The sequence below is a fragment of the Bubalus bubalis genome, chromosome 17 (genome assembly GCF_019923935.1).
Source record: "Bubalus bubalis isolate 160015118507 breed Murrah chromosome 17, NDDB_SH_1, whole genome shotgun sequence".
Taxonomy (NCBI): Eukaryota; Metazoa; Chordata; class Mammalia; order Artiodactyla; family Bovidae; genus Bubalus; species Bubalus bubalis.
The window spans coordinates 37,721,396-37,743,576 of NC_059173.1; the positions used below are offsets into that span (position 1 = coordinate 37,721,396).

General features: G+C 42.3%; 1 protein-coding gene across 1 annotated transcript in view; it reads left to right on the forward strand.

Moving 5' to 3' along the window:
* Positions 1 to 3,785: 3,785 nt before the first annotated feature.
* The window catches only part of FGF2 (fibroblast growth factor 2), a 58,534-nt gene continuing 40,138 nt past the window's right edge, over positions 3,786 to 22,181 (forward strand). The window contains exon 1 of the mRNA XM_006078943.4: positions 3,786 to 4,346. Within this exon, the coding sequence (XP_006079005.1) occupies positions 4,169 to 4,346 (178 nt within the window). The 5' untranslated portion in view covers positions 3,786 to 4,168. The remainder of the gene's footprint in view (positions 4,347 to 22,181) is intronic.

Genomic DNA, 22,181 nt, shown 5'->3' on the forward strand with positions numbered 1-22,181 from the left:
CGTGTTTGACTCTTTGTGACCCCATGGACTGTAGCCCGACAGGCTCCTCTGTCCATGGGATTCTCCAGGCAAGAATACTGGAGTGCGTTGCCATTCCCTCTTCAAGGGTATCTTCCCAACCCAGGAATCGAACCCAGGTCTCCCACATAGCAAGTGGATTATTTACCTTTTTTTTTTTCTGTATACATGGAATCGTGTTTTTCTATCTGGCTTTTCTGCCTTCACTGTTACAAGGTTCATTTATGTTTTACCATGTATGGGTACTTTATTTCTTTTTATCTGCCTGCGATGCAGGAGACCAGGGTTCGATCCCTGGGTTGGGAAGTTCCTCTGAAGAAGGGAATGGCAATCCACTCCAGTATTCTTGCCTGGAGAATTCCATGGACAGAGAAGCCTGGCGGGCTACAATCCATAGGGTTGCAAAGAGCAGGACACGACTGAGCGACTAACACACACACACACACACACACACAATATTCCATTTTATGGATATACCACATTTTGTTTATCCATTTGTCAGTTGACAGACATTTGAGTAGTTTCTACTTTTTGACTATGATGAATAATGATGCTACTAACATTCATTTATGTGTTTTTCTGCGAACATAGTTTCAATTCTCATGTGTGTGTGTAGAATTAATGAATGGAATTGACAGGCCAAATTGTGAAACTTTGTAATTTTTTGAGGAAATGCCTGACTGTTCTATATATTGGCTATACCATTTTATGTTCCCCCCAGCAATGTATTGAGGTTCCAATTATTCCACACCCTTGACAGCCCTTGTTATCCTTTTTTAAAAAAAAATGATAGCTATCATACTGGGTGTGAAGTGATGACTCATTGTGATTTTGATTCACATTTTACTAATGACTAATTATATTGAACATCTTTTCATGTACTTATTGGTTATTTTTATAGGTTCTTTGGAGTAATGTCTATTCAAATACTTTGCCCACTTTTAAATTAGACTGTCTTTTAACTGTTGAGCTGTAACAATTCTTTACATATTTTGGAGACTAGACTCTCATCATATATATGATTAGCAAAATTTTTTTCCCATTCTCTGGATACCTTTCATTTTCTCAGAGTGTAACTCGGTGCACAGAAGTTTTTGATTTGGATGAAGTACAATCTGTTTTCTCTTGTTGCTGTCTCTCTGGTGCCATATCTAAGAAACCATTGCCTAATCCGAGGTCATGAAGATTTATACCTATGTTTTTATCTAAGAGGGTTTGTAGTTTTAACTTTTACATTTAAGCCTGTGATTTATGTTAATTTTTAAATAGTGTGCTGTTCTTATACATTTATTTGTCGAAATGAATTTTACAATATTGTTATTTAGTTTTAAAATGGTGCCAAATTTTTAAACTAATATTGTTTAATTTGACATTGTTACTTTACTGTATGTTTCCATCCAGGAACACTTAAGTATTTTTTAAGTTCTCATTAAATCTTTGTACTTTTCATCATTTAGATTTTGAACAATTCTTATTAATTCCAAAGTAGTTTACCTTGGTGTTGAGAAGGAAATTCTGGAACCTAATTTTTTTTTTTAATAATGGGTTTTGTATCCATCATCTTATAGAATTCTATTGGTTCTAGTTTTTTTTCAAAATTACTTTTATATTCATCCTTAGAGTTGGGTAAAATGAGAGTGTAAGTAAATTGACTGCTCATGGTTCAACTGAGAACAAATTGATTGCATCTAAGAATACTGTGTCTGTCTTTGTGTATCTACAAGTGTGTGTTGAGAAGAGTCTGGTTAGGAACATAAGACAACTTTCTTAAGGATGTCTTCTTGGAATTAATGCTATTTGACTTAGAGACCTAGATTCCCAGAGCTGGCTTATCCATTTCCAGTGGTATCTCCTCTCCTGGTTTTGCAAGGATGTAGGAAACAAGAGGTTATTGTACATGGGATGCAGTTCCACAGGACCTGTGGTCCATTAGCATACACATTCCTGTTGCTGCTGCTAAGTCACTTCAGTCGTGTCGGACTCTGTGTGACCCCATAGATGGCAGCCCACTGGGCTCCCCCGTCCTTGGGATTCTCCAGGCAAGAACACTGGAGTGGGTTGCCATTTCCTTCTCCAATGTGTGAAAGTGAAAAGTGAAAGTGAAGTCACTCAGTCGTGTCCGACTCTTAGCGACCCCATGGACTGCAGCCTACCGGGCTGCTCCATCCATGGGATTTTCCAGGCAAGAGTACTGGTGTGGGGTGCCACTGCCTTCTCCAAGCATACGCATTACTTAACTGCTTGTAACTGTTCCCCAAATTTTTGGATACTACTGTGAAATAAATAGTTTGGCTTAGCTTTTATCCCTTTGTTCTTGGAATACTCAGGTTTCTGTGCATGGATTTCAAAGCTTGTTCAAGTCTAACTTGATTTCAAAGTAAGTGGCAACTCAATTCATGCTGCAGTAACTTTAAGCATCCCTGAGGATTCCCACAGAGATCTGCAAGGGAGCTGTTTGTCTTAACAGATTTTCAGTGCGGCTAAAACCTGTCCATTTTGGAGACAGATGTCCGAGAACATCCATCAGCCCAGAGAAGAGTATTCCCTGGTTCTTAAAGCTCCAAAGAATCGTACTCCTATTTAACATTCTAGAAATGTGTCTAGAGTTAAACCCATCTCAGAGCCTTATGAACAAATGCACCCATGGATAATCTTTTGAAAGCGAACAAGTTCTTAAATAGAGGAACTTCTGTATTCTCACTTCTTCCAAGAAGCTTTCCCTTACTCCTGCCTATCCTCAAGCTGAATTACTCCTTGTCTGATATCTCCTGAAACTTTTTACTCTTCTATGGCCTTGACCTGTTCTACTGTTAATAGTATTTGTGTTACTCTTGGTCCCCTTGTATCACCTTCACTGTGCCAGAAGACCCTGTTGGATGGGGCATCTCCCACTGCACTTACTGGAATGCTTTGCACACCGTAGATGCTCAGCATATGAAGTTCTAAAGATGAGTATTTTGCTAATCTGTAGTGCCTGTTATATTCTACTGAAAAATAAAGTGTAATTAACCTCAATTTTGTAGTTTGGGGTTTTCAATAAACTACCCTTCCTCCAAAAAGTGCCTAACAGTTTAGCTAGAACAAGACATTAACATGCTTCAATCGCGATAAGGATTTGAGGGCCATTTTCATCTTTGCACGTTGACTATCTCAGGTTAGTCAGAGAAAAACCTTTTTCTCTCTGCGACTCAACCCCTTCTCTGGCCTCTCTCTCCCCTCCTGTTAGTAAAATACTTCAGCCTCCGCCTTCCATGTTAACAGTTTGTGCCAGTGCCTGCCCTTCGTCTTTGGGTAATTAGAGACGTTCAAAACCTATTTTGACACACAATCCTCCCTGACTTCCAATTCCTCTACTTCTTCGGGGTGGAAATAGTTCCTACGCTTTGAGACGCTGGCAGAGAAAAAGACTGGGGGAGAAAATTGCATTTAAAGTTTGAAAAGTTGAGTCACGGCTGGTTGCTCAGCGAAAGCTCCTCAATGTAGAGAAAGTCGAAACGTGGTTTGGGCTGCGCGGAGCTGGGCTGGGGCGACTTCTGGGGAACCGGCGGGGCTGAGCCCCTAGAGCGATGGAGGCCTGGGCCAGGGCCTCCCGCCGCGTCCCCGCACCTCCCCCGGCCCTGGCTCTCCCCCTCGGGCTCCCGGGGCACGGATGTCGCGCGCTTGCGTCCTGCGGCCCGAGCGCCCGACCCAGACACCCGCCCCAGAAAACCCGGAGCGAGTAGGGGGCGGTGCGCCGGAAGGGAGGCGGGCGGGGGGCGTGGGGGGTCGTGGGCGTCTGGGGGTGGAGACGTATTAGATGTGACGCCGCGGCCCAGCGGGTAGCAGACCGGCGGACGCGGTGCCCGCGGATCCCGGGTGCTGCGGCTTAGGGAGACGGCCTTCCCAAGAGCGGCGGCCGCAGAGGCATCCAGCCCTCACCCCCCGATCCCGGACCGCCGGGCTCCCCGCGCTCTAGGGCAGGCGGAGAGGGAAGCGGCCGAACAGCTCGAGGCTGGGGGCTCGCGGGCGCGGCCGCGTGCAGCGGGGAGGGAGGCTGGGGGGCCGGGGCCGGGGCCGCGCCCCGGAGCGCGTCGGAGGCCGGGGCCGGGGCGCGGCGGCTCCCCGCGCGGCTCCAGGGGCTCGGGGACCCCGCCAGGGCCTTGGTGGGGCCATGGCCGCCGGGAGCATCACCACGCTGCCACCCCTGCCGGAGGACGGCGGCAGCGGCGCTTTCCCGCCCGGCCACTTCAAGGACCCCAAGCGGCTGTACTGCAAGAACGGGGGCTTCTTCCTGCGCATCCACCCCGACGGCCGAGTGGACGGGGTCCGCGAGAAGAGCGACCCACACAGTGAGTGCTCCCCAGGTCTTCCCCGGTGCCGTCTTCGTCCCCTGCGGTTCTCTCCCCCGCCCCTGCCTTCCAGCCTCCGCGCTCCTTCTTCCTCTTCACTGTGACCCCAGTGGGACTTGTGGTTTCTCTCCGCTCGGCCCTCGGCGGTTTCGGGCTCACCACTCGCCCCCCTCCTGCCCCGAGCTGCGGTGGCGGTAGACGCTCCTCCAGGCTTTGGAGTGTGCCGGCTGCTCAGCTAAGCTAGTCCCCTGGGCCCCGAGCCCCCGGCGCCCGGGCTTTGCGGGCGGCTCCCTGGGCGCAGACAACCTGTCGCGTCTGGGGTGCCCGGCGGCTGAGCGGAGGTGAGCGGCTCAGCGAGGTGCCGCCCGCGCCCCGAGCCTGAAGTTCCGACCGCTTCTATGGGATGCCCGTTGTCTCCGGGGCAAAGCCAGGAGGGACCGCAGACCAATTAAAAGGTCCTTGTTGGAAAGATACCTTGCATCAGGTTTGAGGATCAAATGAGAGTTTGAAGTGCGCAGAGGACTCAATTTACTAGTCTACAGTTGCATTTTCTGTAAAAATAATAATGATGTATCTGTGGTAATAGAAATAAGATTGGTCTGAGGCGTTAGTTGTCAAACTAAAAGTGCATAAGAATCACCTGGAAGGTGTGTTTGTTGTGTGATTCATGGCTGAACCATCTCCCAGAGTTTCAGATCGCTTAGGTCTGGAGTGGGGCCTCATTTGCATTTCTAACTACTTCCCAGGTGATGCTGACCTGGGAGCACAGTTTGAGAACCCGCTGGTCTAGAGAAAGAGGAAGGAAAGAGGTATAAAATGGGCTGATAAAAATAGATGAGTTTGAAGTGAGACAAAGAGATCAGATATTTTTTAACTGTCATCCTGTAAGTGTAGGTAAAACATGTTTTGAAAGCTGTTTGTTCTGCCATTCCTTCCATAATGGTTTTCAGGTGGAAAACTTGATCCTCTTTTTTTTTTTTTTAGCCCAAGACCCGCAAGAGGCCTTCTTTACCTTCTGATGCTAATAGTGCGTCCTTTGGGGCTCTCCAGGTGGTACTGGTGGTAAAGAACCCACCTGCCAGTGCCTGGGATGTAAGAGGTGTGGGTTGGATCCCTGTGTTGGAAAGATCCCCTAGAGAAGGAAATGGCACCCCACTCCAGTATTCTTGCCTGGAGACTCCCCATGGACAGAGAAGCCTAGTGGGCTACCATCCCTAGGGTCCCAAAGAGTCGGACACTGAAGGAATTTAGCAAGCTCTCACTCTGGGATGAGAGTTAGGAAGCGGAGAAAACTCTGCCGCCAAACCTAGCTGACAAATTCAGTAATGGGAAATGTCCCTTCATAAGAATTGGTCTTTATTGATTTCAAAATAGCAACAAGCAAAGGATTCAGGTCTGTAACTTTTTTCAGGCCTGCCATAATTAAACAATTTTCTTAACCACTTACATTATCCAGTAAAACTGAAAAGATGCTTGTAGCCCAATATATCGGTTAGTGCTCTTTCTCTATTTTGGTAACTATTTAGGTTTCACAAAATTATCTTTCTGTGTGGGGTTTATTCTGTGCTTGTCTGCCAGGGTAGCCCAGCTGAATAGGGCAAGGTGCACATATGTCCCAATTAATTTTGCTCTTTTTTAGTATCACAAAAAGTAGTATGTTCTTTGACGAGAAGACAGAACTCTTCCCCCAGATTAGGATTATACTGGAGCTTCCTTTAGTACATTTTCTTCCAGACATTTTATGAGTTGCAGTATTTTCTTTGCCTTCTCAATACCCTATTTCCTTTAATACAAAACTGTATAGGGGCTGGGCTTTCCAGGTGGCGCAGTGGTAAGGAATCCGCCTGCCAATACAGGAGATGCAGGAGACACTTGTTCAATCCCTGGATTGGGTAGATCCCCTGGAAAAGGGAATGGCAACCAACTCCAGTATTCTTGCCTGGGAAATCCCATGAGTGGAGGAGCCTGGCAGGCACAGTCCAGGGGGTCACAGAAAATCAGACGTGACTGAGCACATAGACATGTATGGGAGTTAGTAAGGATAATTCTGAATTGCATATTACATTACCACCCTTTTAAACACAACTATTAACTTGGTATTCCCAGTTTGGGGCTGGGGCATCATTACTGTATTCTAATTTTAACTTAATGGTCTGAAATAGGATTGATACTCTCCAGGGGACATTTGGCAATGCCTGGAGATGTTTTCACTCAAGCCTGGAAGGGTGCTACTGTCATTTGCTAAGTAGAGGCCAGGGATGTTACAGTGCACAGGATACCTCCCTAATCGCTCAGCAAAAAAACAAAAAATGTTCTGACCGTAAATGTTAATAGTGTTAAGGCTGAGAAACCCGGCCAACCTGATAACTAGCTAAAGACCTTTAAAGGTAGAGAGTAGAGTACTCATCCAGACTTGTGGAGAGCACTGATTTTTAAAAATCACCTTGTACCAGGTGGTAGACCGACAAGAATATAAACCTGAAAATGATCAATTTAAATGACTTTTGTATAGGCCAACCTGGACATATGTTTAATTAAGGACAGTGTTTTTTTTTCTTTTCCCCCTGACATATCAAAGGTGTACTGATAGTTGGCAAAACCAGGAGGAGACTGGTAAGAAATATATAGGAAAAACAAATGCCATATCAGTATCCTCTTAACCATATCCCCTCCATTCCCCTAAAGGAGCAAAACTGATCAGCAAACGTGGAGAAATGAAAGCTGTTAATGCTTGCTACAGCTTCCCACCGAATTAAGGTTCAGATATCTAGACATATTTGAAACATTGCAAAACCCAAGGCCCCCTCCCTCAAACTGGTTTGTCCATACACCCAAAATCTATCACTGGAGATTTATCCCTTTGGCATTAACTCTGTGTCCAGATGTTTCTAAAATGCAAATGCAGCGTGCTCTCTGAATCCACAGCCTCCATCTGTGGTGATGACAGCCGACGGCCCTACACCGTTTTCCACGAGGGACTTGAGCCTCGGCGGGTGCTGGAAACCCTGGACCTGGGTCCTCATGGATATGGGGTGGAGGGTGCCTCTGGAAGGAGGAGTGGAGCAGTTACCCGGTTTTAACATTTCGTGTGAATTAAATCGTATGTGCATGATTTCTTCCCCAAAAGCTGACCAGCAGGACTCGAGTTGAGGGGGGAGGCTGTGAAGTCGGTGGCATGAATGTGGGGTGCTGGTCAGGGGCAGGGGACATGGTTAGGTTCTGAAGGGACACAGCGCAGGATGGTGTGGGGCCGGGCGGACAGCTGCAGGAAGGGCGGGCCAATGACACCGCCAGCGTTTCCAGCTTCCCAGTTTTGCTGGAGATCACCTGTGTTTCTCCCCGGGTTTTCTCTTGAATTGTTTTCACATCAAAAGGCCCACTTTCCTGCACTTTTCTCACAATCCTGAAATAACCTGTATTTGACAGGAGTGTGTTGGTAAAAGCAAGATAAAGACAGGGCCAGCGTGGGTGCCGCACAGCCACCTTCCCTTTGGTGTCCCGGATGTTTTGCCAGGCCCCTTCCACTTGCCCACGGGGATGTGTAACAGAAGTATATGCCCTGAAGTACTGAAACCATGTGAAAACGTTCGGAAGAGAGCACATTTTATCCCAGGCAGCACGTTCAACATGTGGTGGAGCATAATAAGGGCAAAGTATGCTGCTTGTGTACATTGTAGCATTAAATTTATTCCAGATGCTTTTATTTTGGAAAAAATGAAGGTAGTTAGAAGTGCTGGATCGACCTTTGGGTCTTCTCCCAGGAGGTGACCGCCTGCTTGCCACACTCCTCCGGCTTCCGGCCTCCAGAGGACACTGAGTCTTGAAGAGGCTGAGGGACCTGCCCACCCCCAAGTGGAGCAGGGCTGAGATCCCGTCTGACTCCCACCCTCTCTGCCACCGCACATATTCCATGCAGCCCGGTCATTAAAAACGAACTGTTCACCGCCTCATCTTGTAGAAGATGAGATTGAGGTCCACAGGCAGAAATGATTGCCTGAGTTTACCTGCCAATTCTTGCCCACTTGCCCCCTTGCGGACTATCCCTGCTGTTCTGGCTTTTTAGGCTTCCTCCACTTCAAAATATTGACATAGTCGCTCTGGGGAGTTCTTATGAGTCCACAGGTTGCCTCTGGTTGTACCCCCTGGAGCAATGAAGAAAGCCACCTTTTCTTCTCTTCCTTTATGTCAATGGAACTTTTGATTGATGACACCAGATTCTCTCCCCTCCACACACATACACCTTTTTTGGGTAATATCTGGCAAGTGGATCCCACCAATTTACTTTAATAAGCATACTGTTTACTCTAATGCCATTTGTGTGCAGTAAACAAATGAAGTAAGAACCCAATAGCTCATTTAATTGTGGAAATCGTGTAATTGGTTCAGCAATGAAAGGACAATTCATGAGTCATGGATATTACCACACCTTAGGAGCCTTTTAAAATGAGTTTGGTGCCAAATGACTTCAGCCTAGAACTGGCAATATCCTCTTGTGACATGCCTTGAGGGCTTTCTTTGTGTTTATAAAGTGGCCATCCCATAATTAGATTTTGACAGAGGTATGAAAAGTGGATTCTGAGTATTATGTTCAGATTTATGATGTTTTAAATGGATAGCTGAGATTTTTAGATGTAATTTGAAAAAACGTTATAGACAAAACAAGAATCATCCTCAATACATTATAATTATAAAATTGACTGTTCATCTACATATTGATTCTCAGAAATTACTGTCAGCGATACTGAAAAAAGGCAGTATAAGGTCTCGCATTATTAGAATTGTTATTTTCTGGCCAAAAGATGCCTGTGGAACAGGGAGGTAGCTACTCACATGCCATTGCCTTTACTTGTTTTTCAAAACCCCCTGCTTGGGCCCCTTTGTCCTGCAACAAACATCTGCAAGACTGGCCTGGGGTAACCACTCTATTACTGGGAATTGGAACAAGACAAGTCAGCACATTTGGACTTGAACCTTAACCTCATTACCATATCCTCTCCAAACAAGTATTCTTGGTTCTATTTTGTTTTTGAGCTTGTCATTTTCTGCACTCTGAAACCAGGGATCTGGTCTTATGCTTAACTTGTATGTTGTCAGGTGTTTGGCTGTTGACAAAATAATTCAAGTAACAATTATCATTGTGGAATTTTCATTATGTCACTGGTGGCTCAGCTGGTAAAGAATCTGCCTGCAAATGCAGGAGACCTGGGTTTGACCCCTAGATCGGGAAGATCCTCTGGAGAAGAAATGACTACCCGCTGCAGTATTCTTGCTTGGAGACTCCCATGGACAGAGGAGCCTGGTGGGTTACAGTGCATGGGGTTGCAAGAGTCCGACATGACTTAGCAACTAAACTGCCACCACATCAATGGGAAATGCAGTTGTGGCACCATGATTTTCAGTGTTCCCTTATTGCATCCATTGCTGCTGCTGCTGCTGCTGCTAAATCACTTCAGTCGTGTCCAACTCTGTGCGACCCCATAGACGGCAGCCCACCAGGCTCCCCGTCCCTGGGATTCTCCAGGCAAGAACAGTGGAGTGGGTTGCCATTTCCTTCTCCAATGCATGAAAGTGAAAAGTGAAAGGGAAGTCGCTCAGTCGTATCCGACTCTTTGTGACCCCATGGCCTGCAGCCTACCAGGCTCCTCCATCCATGGGATTTTCCAGGCAAGAGTACTGGAGTGGGGTGCCGTTGCCTTCTCCGTCATCCATTGTTAGGGGATAGCTATTGCTTTCTCTCTCTAGGCTATTTATGGCCATAGGAATTTAGGCAGGGAATAAAGGAAAAATGGCAACTCCCAGGGAACTTCACCCATTGAGCCATATACCACATAGTTCTTAGAAACCGGATTAGTCCCATTCTAAATTCCTGTGGGATATTTTTAGTTTGAAGAAATTTGGAGGGCCTAGAGGCAACAGATAGCCGGTATTCAGTTTTTAATTTATGTCTCATCCCAGTTGTTCCCTGTCACTGTTCCTGCATATGGTGACTTTTGAGTTGACTGGTATATCCTTAATACACATTCATTTACAGTAATCAGTAATGTGTGTGTGTGTTTGCATTTGGATTTTCTTTTAAAAAATTATTTATTTGGCTGCTCTGGATCTTAGTTGCTGCATGTGAACTCTTAGTTGCCACAGGTGGGGTCTAGTTCCCTGACCAGAATCGAACCCAGGTCCCTCCGTTGGGAGTGCAGAGGCTTAGTCGCTGGGATACCAGAGAAGTCGCCTGCATTTGTATTTTCAAAGGGCTACTTACTTCCTCAATATGTTACCCTCTAAATTAAATTATCCCATAGAGTTCTAAAGTGTAAAGTTCAGAGATTTTTTTAGGATATTGCAGCGGGTGGGGAGGGAAGGTTGTTTTTTTTTTTTTTTTTCCTGTTTGTTTTGTTTTGCTTTTTAAAGGAAATTTGTGTAGTGTAGTAATGATCTGGCTAGATTCTGTGAGTGGGTTATTTTCTCTGTTCATGATTTATGCACTTTGAGAAAATTTGGCATCTTAAGGTAGGGACCATGACTTCTCCATATAAATAAACATCATAAAAAGACTTGTACCTTTTACTCTGGGAATTCTCACTAAAAGTGAGCTGCTGATGAAAACATTCTATGTGGGTAACTACTCAGGGGCCACATGCTGTTCAAAGCCTGGTCAAGGTTTACAGTTCTCTTGGTATAGTAACATATATGATTAGGCACTTAGCCTTTTAATGAAGATAATTATATGTAACAATTATATTTGGAAAAATGTAATCATATTTGAAATATTAAAAAGCTGGCTATTAGCATTTTTGGTGTAGTCTATAAAAAGATGAATCATTGCTCAGGATTATTAGTTAAAAGCTCTCATTATAAATTGTTTTCTTTAAAAAGCATCTAAGATATTTACCATGTACTGTGTGATGTAAGATTCCTCAGGTATGCTGTGCATTGTTCATTCGTCCTTCTGTGACCAGTATCCTAGAATCCTGTACTCTCTTCTACTTCATCTCCTTTTCTCTTTCTAACTCTGGATTGTGCTTCTGGTATTCTACTTAAACCATTCTGGGCCCCGGCAGTCTTCCAGTTCAATCACATGGACTTATCCAGTTCGTCACCCTACTTCTGACGCTTGACACTATTGTCTGCCTCTGTCTTCACCAGAATTCCTTGGCACATTAACCCGGTTTCCTCTCACCCTTCCAACCGTCTTTTCCTCTGGTCCCTCCTATCTTCGGTCTTTTGCTGTTGTATCCCCCAAGGCTCTGTTTTTGCCTCTCCCATCTTTCTGAGTACTTGTAATCTTTCAGCACAGATCATTTCAATCTCTGCTTTTCTGTCTCTGTGTTAGTATCGTGTTCCTGCTGCCTAAAGGATGTACTGCCGCAGCCTCAATTCGTCCCGCAGAAGACAGAACATCGCATCATTTTCTCCACCTGGCACCCTTCCTACTGAATTTCTGCCTGAAATGAAATTCTTCTTCTAGTCTCCAAAACTAGACACCTGGGATTCATCCCTGCCTCAGTGACTTTTCTTCACCCTGTCTCTTGGTTTCCTCTGTCCTTTTCTAACCTATGAACAGACCCTCCTGACTTTCCCTCTGAAGCATGACCTACCTGCTCAGTGTTATTTCAGCTCTTTACGATCCACACTCCCCTGCTGCTGCCAGCGCTCTCTGCCTTCGTGATTGTCTCTAAACTGGCAGAACCATCACCATTACAGTTGGCTTTTCCACTTGTGATCCTTGTTTTTGGAAAATCCTTGATCACACCAATTCTTCTCTCACACCCTCCTCCCACTCGCACTTTTCCCTGAAAAGATCTTTTACGAGCCAGCTCAGTGGTCTTTTCCTTTGTGAAACTTTCCCCTACCTTCCCAGGGAGACTTGGTTGTTTCTGTCTGTGCTTTTTTTCCCATAGTAGTTGGGATGTGTTGTAGACTTAACAGTTTTTCTTGTAATTAATTGTTTACATGTCTCTCTCCTGCACGGGGACTGTGAGCTCTGTCTACTCAAAGAATGTGTGTTAAGTTCAGTGTGTATCCAACAAATGAGCCAAGTCTTCTGACTCCCTCTCTGATGGCCTTCTGACATCCTTCTCCTCTTAGCCTTGAATCAGGCCATTTCCCTGAGCTGAAGTGCACTTAGTCCTCCTTCCTGACCCCAGTCCTAGGCTTTGCGTCAGACCCTGTGGCTTTCACATGGCCCTGTACCCGTGTGTCCTCTCCTGCATTATCGAAAAATTCTCTCTAATAGCTTGATGTGTTTTAACCTCCTGTCCCTCAGTTTTACTGGAACTTTCTAGGTGGCAAGGATTTTAAAAAATTTAAACATTACCTAGTAGTCCTTTGCTCTCTTTTCTAGTCTGAGGACTGAGACTGACTTTAGGCACTCCAGAATTCCCTGGACTCAAATGAATGACCACGCTGAGGCCCATGAAGAGGTTCGATGTGTATTGTTGGATGAGCTAGAACTTTAAATAAATAAGCATATACACTTCAGCATGAAGTGTGCAGAGCAGATAAGTTGAACGTAGCATCACTGTGGTTCCTTCTGTGGACACCTTTCACATTATTCAAAGGAAGCAATAAAGGTAAAACACAATCATTTCATTAGGATTAATTTTTATTGTGGAAGTTTTTCTTTTCAGCTAATGAATAACATGTCAACATTTCTAGCCAATTTCAGAACTAGCTGTGATCTTCTAATTAAAAACCATAGATCTGAGAGTTCATACTTGAGTCAGATATTTAATCCTTAAATCCCTTTCTTTCCCTCTGTCTCTTTCTCTCTTTCTAAAAGCTGTGAATCATTTTATAAATTAGGATTAAGAACTGTCTGGTACCATTGTTAATATCCCTTTTGGCTGTGAGGAAATGGCACAAATAATTTCATCCTAATATTCATTCAGATTTATGAGCCAGTATTCATCACAATCTTAAAACTCTTGAAAGGATAGAAACTGTATAACAAAGTGAGTCATAGTCTTTGTGATGTGATGTCTGCAAGGGTGGGTGGGAGAGACTGCTGAATGACCAGTCTCATTCTGCTTTCTGAGCTGAATCATTTTGCAAATAGAAAACAATTCATAGATTTATAGATGGTCATAACATAAATAGGAAATGGAAGAGAGTAACAGAGTCAAATAATACCTGTATTTAAAAAATTACTTTTTGAAATATAACACTTGATAAGTCTTTATTTTGAATTAGAAATGAAATTAATCTACTGCCTAATAATACATATATTTTGATACTTGCTATATGTCTTTATATATTTTCATTTTTTCCTATTGGTTATGTTTCTTTTAAAAAATTCTCTCATGTAATTTGACCTTTATCTTCATAGCTATTTCTAGCTTTGGCTTGTTTGACAATTGCGTGTGTGTTTGTGTGTGGAGAAGGAGGTGACTACTTGTATGGAAACTTGAGAGAAGAAGGTCCCTTTCCTCTTGAAAATTCTTAATAGTATAATCCTGCATTTTGCATGGTCGGTCTCCTTTTGTTACTTTTCATCTTATTAGAATTAGCAATATGGAGAGTCTTTCTCTGAGTCAGATTTAACCTTTAATCTTTAAATGTAAGATTGATTTACCTTATTTCCTTGTTTTCTTTGAGGCAAAGTATTTGTCAAAACAATTATATGAAAAGTAAACTGTTCTAGTTTGAGTGTGTTTCTTGAGTTTTAGAACTTTAGAACTCTTACATTCTTATATTTATCCATTAAACTCAACAATTTAGTAATGGGGATATAATACAAATAAAATTGGGAAGCTAATTTTTCTAACTAGCTTTAGTAGAGGACAGTAGTATATGAAGAAGACATATGTTACATTTAATACAACATGTTGGATTAAAAAATAATTACAGCAATGCCTTCAGTTGTTACAAGGTGGGAAAAGTAAGGCACGGATTATTTTGGAGGGAAGGTATTAAAACCATGACGTGTTGATGGGATCTGTCCAGCCTGAGCCAGACACCGAAGCAGGTTCCATGGCAACTTGGCCATGTCCCTGTGCCTTTAAAGAGGAAGGGCCCATTGTTTGGCCTTCACCAAACAACCTTACCTGGGACCTTGTTATTTACTGAATGTTTTTTGAATGGATGGATGAAATTCCTGAGAACATGCTCTGTGCCAGCTTTATGAACAGTATGTTTAATCATGTTATAGTCTTAGGAAACAAGTGTTATTTTCATTTTACAGATAGGGATAGAGTTTTTGCTATTGGCTTTTCAAACTATGATCTCTTTGTGACTGTAAGTAATTAATTGTATCTTCCAGATTTGTTAGTGTTTAGAATACAGTTCATGGCCAGAATTTCAGATGGACGGTGTGGCGTAAATTTGAACAGAAATAGTGATTTTTAAAAATAGTTTAAACTCTTCCCAGAGCCTTTACTGTGCTCAGCAAAGTTAGTCTCTGTCATCTTTTCTTCTACCCCTTTATTGCATCCTTTTTTATTTAGAAAATATTTGTCATGAATTAATATGAAACAATTCTTTAATATTTTAGGGATTGCTTTCTGAAGAACTCAAAGATTTTTAAATGGCATATTTAAAAATTAAGAGTAGGACATAATTAAGAATAAATTTTATATAAGAATGGGATAAACCTCAAAGATAGAGTCTGTAAAGATGCAGAATAAGCTAAGGCATGCAGAAAATACAAAGAGAATGATTAAAAGGATGTTTAAAAAGTTAGGCCCTTTCAAGGAAATTTGAGATAGGCTCACTATTTAAGGACATAGTGTAAGATGAAAAAAAAAAAAAGTAAAAGAAAAAAAAGCAGATGGACCTGGGCCTATTTTATGTTAATGTTAATCTTCTTCTCCAAGTGAGATTGTCAATCAATAATTGTTTGAGTGTCTCATTGAGAAAATAAAGACCAAGGTAGACAAAGAGATACAAAGAAAGCACTTAGCCAGACACATCTAGAAATGTGTTTATAATGAAACTCCTCTTTCCTTGAAATCACTTGTCCCCCTTTTTTGACCCCCTGTATTTTAAAATATAAAATATATTTAACTTTGTAAATTTCTTGCCAACCAGCCCATCTCGCAGAGTACATTTCTACTCTTCATCCCCTCAGTCTTCACATCCGTCTCAGGCTCTGTGCTTTCAGTTCTGCTGTGCCCTTCACACTCACGGGGGTCTCTGCATTGTTGCCACAGCTGTTCTCATTCAGCCCCTGACTGTTGCAACTGCCTTCTACCTGATCCCATCTGTATCAGTTTGCTGGGGCTGCCGTAACAGATAACCGTGGACTGAGTGGCTCAAACAACGGAAATTGATTTTCTCATAGTTCTGTAGACTAGAAGTCCAAGATACAGCTGTCTGCATGTCTGGTCTTTCTGAGGCCTCTTCTGGGCTTGCAGCAGCCACCTTACACATGGTCACCTCTCTGTGCACACATCCCCATCTCTTCTTCCTGTGAGGACACCGTTCAGATGTGGTTAGCGCCCACTCTATAACAGCCCCATTTTGACTTTATCCTTCTTTAGAGGCCCCATCTCCAAATAGTCATTTTCTGAGGTACTGGGGTTTCAGGCTTCAGTGTATGAATTTGGGGTGGGGGTACAGTTCAGCCCACAACACCGGTGAGTCAACTGGATATTGTTCCTTGGCAGAGTATCTTTCCAGAGAGCAGCTCTGATCTTGTTATCCCTCTTTAGAAAAACTTTATGGACTCAGAACAGTCTAGTCCCCTGGTTCACATATTGCTTACAGATGTGGACACTGTTGAAAGTCTATGAGAATTACAGAGAATAGGAAGTTACCAGGAGATAAGTGATTGTCTTATATATCAGAAAGTGGGATAAAGGTATTTTCTGGAAACTCTAAGTAGCTAGGAAGCCTGATGTAGGTCCTTGAAAAAAATCCAAGGGACTTGAGAATACTGAGAAAAGAAGATAACATAGAAAATAGTAAATATAGTGGAAGAGTAGCAGTATACATAGGCTTCACATGTTATTTTGGTGGAATATCTGACCAAATTTCTCATAACAACCTTCTGCAAAAGAAGTACATTTTCTTTGGGAGAGTAGAGTTTTTTCATATTTGGGCTTCTAAGGCCAGGACCCAAGGACTGTATCACCTTTAATGAACTGGAAGTATGCTCTCCTTCCAAAAGGTAAAGAATTAAAGATAGATAAAATTGGTGATATGGATTTATTATCATGCTCTGAAAGTATTCTTTATAGACAGCTGACTCTGTGTTCTAATTACCACCCTGAAGTGAAGCTTTAGATTCTCATTTTAATTCAAAGCTTTTTGCTAGACCCTTCACCCAGCTATTGGCAGTATTGCTCACATCCTCATACAGCAGGAGAATTTTTAGTGATTTACATGATGTTTTGCAGCTCAACAAATTTTTCTTGAAAGGCATTGCAGGAAGCTACATTACTCAAGAAGTAGATAGTCTTCAAGTGTTTTAATGAGATTAGGAAAAAAAACACCAGTTGAGATACCTGTTTGGTTATACCTCTGTTGAATCTTTTCCAGACTTGTTATTTTTGGCTATACTTAATGATGTTGAACTGTAGAGCTTTTGTGTATAGGATTCTGGAGACTCTTGGCCTTGCCCATGCCCTCACCTCTAGCAGTGAGAGGGTGTTCCTACTAGGTACGTCTGTTTTCTGGAAGAAGCCTAATGCTCACCATGGCTGACAGTTAATATATGTGGTTCTTTATAATTCAGCCTGACTCAAAGAGATATAGTACATCTTCCTTCCAGGTTGGGTATTTTAACCTGGACAGTCCATGAACAAGCTCCAGGTTTCCATAATTCCTTGAAAATATATATAAAATATTATATCAAGGTGTTGTTTCTGAGGGGAGAATACACAGCATTTTATCAGATTCTCCAAAAGTTGTCCATGGCCCAAAATATGTCAAGGACACTGCTGCTCATAACTAAGGTGTATCTTCTAACTAACCCAGCTGTCAGGAAGAGCCAATTTGAATGTGTTGATTTGAGTCTGTAGTTTATGGTGAATGATTCTTGGGAGTAACATCTTTGCAAAACTGGTGTCTGTGTTAATTCTAAGAAATATTTCAAGCTGCTGTTGATCTCATTACATAGTGTCCACTCTGAGGTCTCCTGAGGGAAATTTCTCTGTGGTAACTGTCGGGACTAGTTCATGCTTCTCCTTGGCAGCCAGTTTATTTTAACCTTATGGACTCTGGGAAGCTTGTTATTGCTACTGGCTTCTAGAAAGCCTAATATGTGGTCTGCTTCTAGCAAGTATGATAATCTCAATCCTGGCTTCACAAATTTTTATTTCCTATTTGCCTTATTTAAAAACCATTAAAAAAATTTTTTTTTGTCTTGGTATATTGTCTGTATCTTTGTAGCTCATCTTAAATATTATTTGGGGCCAGACAAGTTACATACCTCGATAAAAATTTTTATTGATTTCTTATTTTAACCACAAAATGTCTACTATAAAGTCCTATATAGCATTGGCTGCTGGAGATTAAAAGTCAACTAAGATAGGCACCTAACACTTGAAACTAACACAATATTGTACATCAGTTATACTTTGATTAAAAAAAAAAGGTAGGCTTCTGCTCCTTAAGCTGTGTATTGTCTGACAGGATGAGAAAGATGTAAGTCAGCATTGACACCAAAATGTTATGGCTGCTTTGCTTGTGCTGTGTCCTGGGGGATGGGTGAGATCATGTCAAGGAGGACAGTGATTCTCACAGCAAAGTTGGAAAAAGGCTTCAGACAGGAGCGACTGCTCCACTGGATGTCGGGAGGCAAGTAGATGTTTGCCAGGCAGCTGACTCTCTAATCACCAGAAAGTGATGCTTTAGGTTCATACTCTAAACAAAGTTAGAAACTTTATTCTAACTTATTCTAAACAAATTTCTGCTAGATTAGCCACACCATTTTTAACAGTGATGTGGCTAATATCCCCATGCAGCAGGAGAATTCATTTGGTTATTACATATATGTTTTGCAACTCAACTAATTTTTCTTAGAAAGCAAAGAAGGGCCTGAAGGACAAGAAGCAGCACCAGCTTTGGTATGCTTTGGGGTCTGCAAATATGTTGCCATGGCTGGGGTGTAGGGTTAGGGCAAGAGGTAAGATCTGCCACACAGGAAAGGGCCCAGATTCTTTGTTTTTTTTTGTTTTTGTTTTTGTTTTTTTTTAATTGAAGTATAGTTGATTTACAGTGTGGTATTAGTTTCTTGTGTACAGCAAAGTGATTCAGTTATACATTCATGTATCTATTTCTGTTCAGATTCTTTTCCCTTATAAGTTATTAAAAAATATTGGGTATAGTTCCCTGTGCTATATGCTGCTGCTGCTGCTTTTATCCATTCTATACATAATAGTTTGCATCTGCTAGTCTCAAACTCCCAATCCAGCCTTCCCTGCACTCCCTTCCTCTTGGCAACCACATGTCTGTTCTGTGTGTCCGTGAGTCTGTTTCATTGGTAAGTTCACTTCTGTCTTATTTTAGATTCCATATATAAGAGGTGTCATGTGGTATTTGTCTTTTTCTCACTTCTCTTAGTCTGATGATCTCTAGATCCATCCATGTAGCTGCAAATGGCATTATTTCATTTTTTGTGGCTGAATAATATTCCATTTTATGTAAATGTGCGTGTGTGTATATATATGTATCTGTATAGATATGTATCTGTATAGATTATATCTTCTTTATTCATTCATCTGACAGTGGGCATTTATGTTGCTTCTGTCTCTTGGCTATTGTAAATAGTGCTGCTGTGAACATAGGGGTGCATGAATCTTTTTGAATTACAGTTTTGTCCTGATATGTGGAAGAGCCTGGATTCTGATGGGCTTTGTAAGCCATACTAACACTTTGGTCTTGATCCTCAAGGCAGTGGGAAGTCAGTGAAAGATTTTAATCAGGAGAGTAAGAGTATCAGGTTTGGCCTTCTATAAAATCACTCAGACAGGCTTGTGGGATACACTGAAGAGTATAAGGCTGGGAGTAGGGAGGAGCCTTAGGGAATTATTGCAGTAGTCCAGCTGAGAAATGCAATTCTCTTACACCATTGCCTGGTATATCATAAATGATATAAATGCACTAGAATGGAAAGGTTTCCATTTTATCAACATAAAAAAGGAAATTATTGAAATAACACTAAAAATATTACCCCAAGTATAAAAATACAAAAAAGTACTATCTACTTACAAAGTAAATATGTAGGCTGAGATCTGAAAAGGATATGTACCTGTAACTTCAGAAAGGGAGCTAGGATTGAGAAGAAATGAAGGGGAACCTTAACTTCTTTATCTGTGTATTTGGAAAATGTTAACAGTTATATATCCATATTTATATAAAAATTTCTAAGAAAGATGAGTGGGGGTGAGGGAGAGGAGGCAGATGTTGGGGTGTGGAGAGCAATGAGATAGTAACCAGTAGGTTCCTGTCCTGGGAGGGTGGAGCTGTGTGTGCAGGTGGTCTTTGGCCATTGGTCACACGGGTGGACACGGCACACCGACTGAGTGACTGACGGAGATCAGTGCTCAGGCCTGTGCTTGCTCATTAGAAGAAACCTACTTCTCACTCCTTCATCTATTCCTTGGCTTATTTTCATCCAATTCTTGGCTTATTTTCTCTTAAGTCCCACTCAAATGCGTGGCCTTGGTCCTTATGAGTGTAAATGTTTTGCTTTGCTTTGGGAAATGATGCTCTATTTGAAAGTAGAACATTATATCTAATTCACTATACTTTCTAAGTAGCATTCACCACAGTTCTGCATAATATATTTTACTCTTCTAAGGTGAATCATAACTGTGTTCTTTGGGATGGTCCTATACTGGTGGAACAGTGGCCTGGGAAAGACATGAAGGGACTGGATCAGATCACAGAGGGGTGGAGTAAGGTTCACGGAAGCAGAGAGACTCTAGGAAGGGAGGAGACGGGCACAGGTGGAGTCTGGACTGGCCCTGTACACGGGTTGATATACGAGCAGCAGCGCTCACCAAAGGTCAGTCTGACTCTGGAGTCTCATCACTGAGGCCAGCCCTGCTAGTGAAGGTGCTCGTCTCCTGATGACCTGGCAGCTCAGTTTGTAGGAAGACTGTGCAGTATTAGTCAGGGTTCTGCGGATAAACTGAACCATTAGGAGATATCTGTGGGAGAGGGAAGGAGAGATTTAAGAAACTGATTCCTGTGATTATGAGACCCAGAGAAGAGGCAGATGTTGCAGTTCAAGTTCAAAAGACTGTCTGCTGACAGAATTCCTTCTTACTCAGGGAAGGTCAGTCTTTGTTCTGACAGACCTTCAGGAGATTGGATGAGGCCACCCACGTGGAGGACAATCCAATTTACTCAAAATCCATAAATTTAAATATAAACCTCATCCAAAAACACCCCCACAGAAATATCCAGAATGATGTGTGACCAAATATCTGGGCTCCATGGCCCAGGCAAGTCAACAGTGAAATTAATGATCACAGGGCCTTTGTTGGCATAAATCCTGGACTGGCCTAAGTTTTCAACTCTGGCTTGGACAGCGCCCCCTTATTCACAGTGATATCCCAAGGATGTGGGGTCAGATGGTTCCTGAGAGAGGCATAGACGGGCCTCCTGTCAATGCCAAGGTTGTTTGGTTTTGCTTTGGTCCCCACTGAGAGCCCAAGGAGACTCCACCTTCCATGACTGGTACCTGCTAGGGGACGTGGAGGCTAGGTTCTTTCTCCTTCTCCCCATCCTCTGCTGCCTCCTACCCTTCCTCTTTCTCCTATAAATTGAGATATAATTGACATATAGCACTGTATTAGTTTTAGTAATATATCAAATCATTGTTATATGTATATATTGCAACATGATCACAACAGTAAGTTGAATTAACATCTGTCATCTCTCAGTTACAGATTTTTTTTTTTCTTATGATGTGAACTTTTAAGATTTACCCTTTCCCTGGAGAGGGAAATAGCAACCCACTCCAGTTATTCTTGCCTGGAAAATCCCATGGACAGAGGAGCTTGGTGGGCTACAGTCCTTGGGTCACAAAAGAGTTGGGCATGACTTCACGACTGAACAACAAAATGCTTTTAACCCTAGCACCACCTGGCTGAGAGTTCAACCTGTCTGAGCCTTGATTTTATCATCCAGGGTTCTCTCCTACAGTAGTAAATATTGTTAGGAGTGAAGAATCCTTGGAGGTGAGAACAGTGCTGTATAGTGTTGGACTTAAATTCTTGTCCCTAAAAATGGGCATAGTTTTGGCGAGTCATGAAACTTCTATGTCTCAGAATTCTCATCTGTAAAATAGGAGGTGGTTCTTTGCAACCCTGAAATGTAGGTATGTGTTTATCAAGAGCTGAGAGAACAAACAAGTTTCACAGGTGGAGTTTATAGGTAAAAAGACTGGCAGCACACAAATAACAGTAAGAAGCCAGCCAGACCATCCATGTTTATATCATAGTGAGTTCTTATCATTATTAGGAGAAGCAAATTTCAGAAAGTAAAAAATCAAACACAAATCTCTTCAGTGTTGAAAGCTTTTATTTTTAACAATATTACCATTTGGATTAAAAAAAAATGATTTCTCTTAGAATTTCTCAAGAAAGATAAATAGTTTGAAAAAGGAAAAATAAAAGATCTACCCTGCTAGCAGCTTCCAGTTACACAACACAATTTTGTTAACTGTAGACACCGTGCTGTACATTACACCCTCAGGACTGCTTTCTAATTTGAAGTTTGTACATTACCTTTATCCATTTTGTCCACCTTCCCAGCTTCTTGCCCCTGTCAATCAATCCATCAATCTGTTCTCTGTATCTATGAGCTTTTTTTTTTTTAAGATTCTACATGAAAATAATATTCATTACCTATTTTTGTCTGTCAGACTTATTTCACTTTGCATAATGC